The sequence below is a fragment of the Podarcis filfolensis genome (assembly GCF_964270895.1).
Source record: "Podarcis filfolensis genome assembly, chromosome: 7".
In the NCBI taxonomy this organism is placed as follows: domain Eukaryota; kingdom Metazoa; phylum Chordata; class Lepidosauria; order Squamata; family Lacertidae; genus Podarcis; species Podarcis filfolensis.
Window position 1 is genome coordinate 56,082,208 of NC_139603.1, and position 7,437 is coordinate 56,089,644.

A 7,437-nucleotide genomic window follows, 5' to 3' on the forward strand; every position below is an offset into this window, starting at 1 on the left:
CGTCTGATTATATCCCCAGAATTTGTGACTTTCAAAGCTTTTTTTTAAACGTATTGAGAAACCGTAATAGCTTTCACCTATAGAGATCAACCTAGCACAAGACAAAGTAGGTTTTCCCATGCCATATTTGGAATAAATGATGCCATTTTCACTGGATAGTTTATGAAGGTTTGTGTTGTTTATACATCTTTAAATGTAAAAAAACAAAGCAAACACATGTCTTTTTAAAGCTTGCTTTGATGGCTATAACACATAATAGTTGTATTTGATTTAGATATTCTCAGTGTCCTGTTCCACAGTCCCTCCCTGCCCACGTTGTGCCCACTAGCTGTGCCAACAATAATTTACGGTATGCAAACAATCACATTAGCAAGCTGATATGCTTCCCAGACAGAACAGTGTAAAGTAGGCAAAAAAGGGGGTGCCTCAACTGGCTAATTGTAAGGACACCCTCCCCACAACATCTCTCAAAATGGAACTCAACTTGTATATATATAAAAAGAACAATATCTGCATATCATGTTAAAGCTGAATGGGGAGACTGACAGACTATCTTGAATACTTCAGATATAGGTGTGCAGGCACAGCCATTATTTAATTTATTCTTATTTTACACTGTTATCCATTTACTTAAATTTTAAGACAGTGTGTACACAATTGATTTCCACAAATTCATGTTGAACGACACTGTATTTTCAGTTGATTTCATAGGTGGACTTGTTGACACTTATTCTACCAACAACCCCACCCCCTGGAACATTTTGAGTAAGCCTGCAAAGCTTGTAAATTAAGAGATTGGTCAAAAGGATCACATTAATCCTCCTAACTACACTGAAATTTTAATCTGCTGCTCAGATAGGTTTGGCATGAGATTACTAACATTATCTCTAACTCCCTCAAGGTGCAATAACTATTTAAAATGTGCTGGCAGAGTCACTTTACATTATGTGACTGCTATCCGATCTACTAATGAACGCTCCATAGGTTTTATGTAGCAGTGGGTTTTTTTCCTGCTTTGTGTAAGAACATCCCAAGATACACTGGCCCCAGGCATCAGCCATTTCAGTGATCAATCCTCATTGGCTTGGTTCAGATGCAAGAGGCTCTGCAGTCCACATTGGTAGCTTCCATTGGCCGAAAAGCAGCATCCACCTGTGGGTATGAGGGAAGGCATGAGTCTTATGGGCTGGGCAGAAGGTAGATAAAGATCTCTGGGTGATTTTCAGGGGGTTTGCTGTAGATTGACAAGAGTTTCTCACTCCTGGTTATTCCCAATAGCGACAGAAGCAAGATCTCCCTCTGTCTGTAAGGGCTCATCCAGAGTTGTTTCCTCTGATTCAGCAATAATGAGCAGGTTAAAAGATGTTAAAAGAATGAATGACAGTAGCTTCAACATTTATTCTTTAGTATATGCAGTTTAAAGGGACTTGGGTGGTGCTGTGGGTTAAACCACAGAGCCTAGTACTTGCCGATCAGAAGGTCTGTGGTTCGAATCCCCGCGACGAGGTGAGCTCCCGTTGCTCGGTCCCTGCTCCTGCCAACCTAGCAGTTTGAAAGCACACAGTGCAAGTAGATAAATAGGTACCACTCTGGCGGGAAGCTAAACGGCGTTTCCATGCACTGCTCTGGTTCGCCAGAAGCGGCTTAGTCATGCTGGCCACATGACCCGGAAGCTGTACGCCCACTCCCTCTGCCAATAAAGCGAGATGAGCGCCGCAACCCCAGAGTTGGCCACGACTGGACCTAATGGTCAGGGGTCCCTTTACCTTTTTATATCCAGTTTAAAACATGTTAAAAAATTATCTGAATCTCCACCTGAGACCCCAATGCCAGGCTGGGTACAATAGGAGACCCTCCAAGTGTCCCTATTTTCCAAGGACAGTCCCAGATTTGCAGAAGCCATCCTGGTTTCTGATTTGATCCCAGAATGTTCCACTTTTTCTTAAGGTGTCCCTATTTTCATCAGAAAAATGTTGGCGGGTATGGAGTTATGCAACCCCTGAGCCAAGGAGATAAATATAACTCCACAACCTTGAGAAGACATCTGAAGGCAGCCATATATAGGGAAGTTTTTTAACATTTAATGTTTTATTATGTTTTAATATATGTTGGAAGCCAACATATATTAAAAAGGTGGGGAATTATTATTATTATTATTATTATATAGAACAGCCATATTTTCATTGGAGAAATGTTGGAGGGTATGGAGTAGTACTGGGGCTTGATGGACAAATAGCTTGACCTGGTTCCCTTCACTACTGGTTTTCTCTGGGGGGAGAGAATACAAAAGCAAATTTTCCTAGGGACCTTGTGTGCCTGTGCAGTCACAGACTGCAAATAGGCTCTAAAGAATGAAGAATTTCAATGACCAAGGTGAATTTCCATTAAAAGCCAAGCTGCAGAAAACAATTTGGGTAGGCAGTGAACTGTGCCATCCCCTAGTTTCTCGATTCTGATCTGTCGGCGGTGTGGCAGGCTGCCCACTTGGATTCACAATAAGATAATTGGTATCAGTATCTGTTGCAAATGGGCCAGGAAAGCTGCTGCGTTCAGAGCTAATGGGCCTTTCACTATCCAAATTGTGAAAAACTCCACTCTCTTTCATGCTCAGAGCTGGAGGAAAAGAACGGCATTTTCTAACTTTCATTCAAACCTGAAAGCACTTGTGCGCCTTTAGATTTTATTTTATTTCTCGGCATTCTTGCTGCCGAGTTATTCATATAGGTTTCTGCTGCTCCCTATCCCAAAGCCTCAGAGCAGATAACAATCCATTAAGAACAAATAAACTATTCAGTTAAAAATGAATAAAGGTTATGCAACAGACAGGCTGAAACATGATGTTAAAAGGTGAATCCATTCCTGCACCCTCCCACAGAATATTATGTATTATTTATGTCCCTTAGGCAATTGGCATGCCAAAGCACAGCTTTTTCGGAATCACATTGACTGTTGCTGAATGCTGTGTTAAAACTGCCATCTAGCTCTGCATTCTCCACAAGAGTTACCCACTGTGTACCTCCAGTAGGGATCAATGGGGCTGTCGCTGTTGGTTTCTCTCAGTTTCTCATTTTTGCCAACCAGAAGTATGGTTTTCCCTATTTTTGCATCATTTCTATGGCTTGGCCAAAATAGGCAGGAAGGCCAAATGGGGAGACTTGGTGGGCCGAATGTTCCCCACCCCTGTTCAAAAATAGCAGCTAAAAATCTCCAGAACTATTGCTTTTCTAGTATAGTAATGCCCAGTGATTTTATTCTGGAAAAATAGGTGCCGATACTCACCATGAAGCTGTTACATTAAGCGCCAAACTTTTTAACAACAAAAAAAAGAGGTGCCAGTACTGTGTACCCTTGAATACCCCCTGAAAAAAGCACTGGTGATGCTTAACTATAGGTGTTTACAAGTGATCAAAACATTTCACATGCCTTATCTACCTGTAATACTTACAGCTGTAGGGAAAGCTAATATTGGTATCTTATATTTTACAGATGGGGGCGGGGCGCTGAGGGTGAATGACTGTGCCGAAGCCTGCTTGGTGGTGACATTCAGATTGGGGCTTTCTGATTCATAACTCAGTCTCTTAGCCACCTATGTGCACATTTCTTCAGTGTTAACTAATTAAATGGTCAGTCAACTAATTGATCAAACCAACCCATACAATTAACAAATCTTTGACTGAGCAACAGCTTTATTTTTAATGACCCAAAATAAAAAATTTAACCAAAAAACTAAAAGTTTACAAAACAAAAGAACTAAAGTTTTACATCTGCAAGGGCACCCAAAGCAGCAATTTGAAGTTCTAATAAATCCTCTTTTTCACCCATTTAAGTTTGGTGAAACAAATACTATGGTTGGTTATTTATACCTCATATTAACAGAAAAGCACTCTCAACGTTGTTATTTCATTTATTACATTTGTCTCTCACTTAACTGTGGAAACTGCTATGTGTCTTCTCAGAAATAAGTCCTGTTGAGTTTAGAGGGGCTTTTTCCAAGGCAAATGGGTATAGAATTGCTCCCTTAATTGTAAAAACGCCTGTACTGCTTTCAGAAATTGATTAAAACAGAACAGTACTCAAATACAATAATAACATGGTTAACAGCAACATAACCTAGTCTTAACAGGTAAACACAATCTGAATTTGAAAAGCGTAAGTGGTAAAACGATCCTGCGGAGATTAGCCTGAATAAAATGTTTGCCATTGTTTGTTGACACACCGACAACAACACAGAGCTCATGGAATATAGAAAACAGCCTCCTTTCTCTCCTCCCCTCAGTAACTTGTATATTCTCATTTCAGGTCGAAATAAGTAATGAGCACTGATGGAGCTGTCCATTACTTTTAGCAACATTTTGCTGAGGAATCAACCTGTTCAAAGGGAGCACCAGCCTTGCAAGACCGTCTTACAGAAGAGACGCAACATGCATTTAACCTGGACTGTGGATTCCTCTACCAACGTGGGACTGAATAGATCAGCCACAGACTCATTTTTCTTATCATTGTTGTTAGGTGGATTCCTGTTAGATTATCTTGAATTTTCTTTTAATTATTCACTTTTATGGACACTTGTAAATTGTAACTTTTTTTCTTTTTAAATAATTTTTTTAAAACAAATATCTAATGTTTAAGGCATGAAATAATTGAATGTGTGTGAGGTGAGGGGAGTCCCCCCCCCCAGAATTCAGCCAGTATTTTTGGACTAATGCGACCATACTGTACCTGCATGTGCTAGTCGTTATTTCACACACAGAGACAGACAGACACACACACACACACAGACACACACTTTCCTCAAAAAGCACCAGGTTGTGGGGCAGTAGCGGTGGGGAGCTACAACTGGGACACAACATTGCGCTCTGCACTTACAGTGGGACACTTTGCCATGGGAAGCCACGGTTAATAGTTTGCCATGAACGAGGAGATCACTCCTGCTTTGCTCCACCCCCAGCACAAGCAAAAGCAACAAACCACAATCCTACACTTAGGCACTTCCAGACCACCTGTTTATTGACCATTCATCCTGACTTGTTTGCGGGGAGTGCTGACAACTGTTTAATGAGCATTCTCTCTTATTTGCTTGCAGGGAGGTTAGATGGTATTGACTCAAATAAAGTATTATCCCACACTTTCCAGTGCGTTTCTCTGCCACTTTTCTTATCACAAAAAGTCCAAGGGGGGGGGGGTGAATATGTTGCACAAGATCTACAGATAAGCTATAATTGCCCAACCTGAATTTGCTGGTTGAATCCATCTGAAAATAGTGGCCATGCGGAAGCCCAAAACACGGGGGGTGGTCAGTTTCTCTCTGAGTAGAAAGTGTTCTGAAACCAATGTTTGTTCTTGGCTTCCTGTTAGTGGCTTGCTTCTTTGAAAGAAACCATGTTCATATGTTAAGGATTGTGGTTTGTTGCTCCCACTTGCAAAGGAGCAATCTTCATGTTCATGGTAAGCCATAAGCCATGAGCCATAAGCTTACCATGACAGGCCAATGAGGACGCTTCAAATCCCATGATCAACCTACTGTGTATGTAGGAATTCTATGCTGCAATTATTTCCCATTGATTGTAATGATCACCATTGTTATCTTAATATCGTAAGAGCCCAGGTCTGTGTGTGCTTACTCAGATGGAAGCCCCACTGAGTTCAATGGTGCTTTCTCCCAAGTAAGTAAGAAAGTATGCATAAGCATTTATAACCTAATTTGCATATGGCTTCTTTGCCCAGGTTGCCCCCTTCCATACATGCATTAACTGTTGTTCTTGATGATCAGTAGAGAAATGAATGGAAACACTGTTTCATTCTCCAGAAATTCAGGGCAGATGACTGTAATTTGCACACATGGTCTTTTCATTTTTCTCCTAAGAAGGAGCCAAATATGAATTTATACTACACTGGGGTAAAGAGCCAAGGGGTGGCACCAACTACAGCCTTATGATCCTCTGAGGGTCCATGATGCCCTTAACTTAAAAGCTGACCAGAAGGCATTAATTATGAAAATATGTATAAAAATTTGTAAAGTTACCTGTAAATACCGTTAGAATATGAATATGCATCAATGTGGCATTTTTTGTTTTTTAATTTAGTTTCCAATGGTATAAAAAGTGACGCACACAAGTGATTCTTTTGTCTGTATATTTGGCACTATCTGAATTAGTTACTTGCCTCTGTTTCTCTTCTGTGTACTGTAGGAAAGTATTTAGCTTGTTTCCCATGGTGCAGATTCCTGGGGACTCTTGCCAGCTGTCTACAAAATCAGTTCTTCACAGGGTGCAGAATTATATGTTTTCCCAGGGGCACAATCACTGCTCTTTTAGTAGGGAACACGGAACTGTTCAGAACCTATTTGTGATGTTCATCCACTTCTCTCTTCATTTGTGTTTGCTTTATTTACAACAAATATGATTTCTGTAACCCACTCCATCTAGTGCTCTAGCATTCAATGTCTGTTTTCTCTGTCTTCATGAATGGGGAGTAAGTGGGTTATTGTTCAAAAAATACAGAGAGAGTTTGATTATATCCTTTCTCAATTGGTGGTTATGACTAATATTTTGTAATTTTGCTGTTATGTATTAAAATATTTCAGGGTGGGTTGATGCTAATGGCAAGTAGGTCAAGAACCTTTCTGTGCTGCAGATTAAGGCAGGTACCCATGAATGAGCAAGAGAAAGATTGCTGCAAATCCTTTAATGTGGTTGGAGATGGGAAACATCCTCTTTAGCTGCCATTGTACTCCCCACACTGAGTCAGGAGAATAGCTCTGGGAAACTGCTGCTCTGTTCCCTGGCAAATATGCTATGGGGTAGCACAGGGCACAACTGTATTTTATCCCCCAAAGTTATTTAACATCTACATGAAGCCATTAAGAGTAGTCATTTGAGTGATTTGGGGCAAGGTGCCATCATCATTCTGATGACACTCAGTTCTATTTTTCTGTAATATCTGTATCAGAAGGGGCTATGCCGGCTCCTGAATGTGGGAAAATAAACTGAGCTTGAAGCCTGGCAAGACAGAGGCTCTGGGGCTGAGTGGTTCTCATGTCCAAGAAATTGGCTAATTGCCTACCCTACATGGGATTGCACTTCTTCTGAAGGAGCAGGTACACAGCCTGGGGTGCTGCTGGATCCATTTGTAGACTGGAATAGCTTGGCCTCAGTTGCTCAGATATTGGTCGCTTCAAGACTGGACTATTGTGACACACTCTGTTTAGTTATTAAAATATTTCTGTGCCACTATATCATTTTTTTAAAAAAAAAATATCAACATGGTTTACAACAACACTCGGTGAGGGGCTTCCCTTTCCAGAAGCTGCAGTATGAGATGCTGCAGTACAATTGTGACAGCAGCGAGATCATTTATTGCACTTCTGCTCATAGATCTGCCCTGGCCGCCAACTTGTTACTGGACCAAGTTCAAGATTTTACTATTGGTATCTAAAGT

At 40.8% G+C, this 7,437-nt stretch overlaps 1 protein-coding gene across 2 annotated transcripts in view; it reads left to right on the top strand.

The window, feature by feature from the left end:
• Positions 1–7,229, top strand: part of NKAIN3 (sodium/potassium transporting ATPase interacting 3) — a 193,138-nt gene extending 185,909 nt beyond the window's left edge. For both annotated transcript variants that reach the window (XM_083623475.1, XM_083623474.1), the window contains exon 6: positions 4,300–7,229. Coding sequence is in view for 1 of the 2 variants with exons in the window: in XM_083623474.1 (XP_083479600.1) it covers positions 4,300–4,313 (14 nt within the window). In the remaining variant the exon portion in view is untranslated. The remainder of the gene's footprint in view (positions 1–4,299) is intronic.
• Positions 7,230–7,437: the final 208 nt, after the last annotated feature.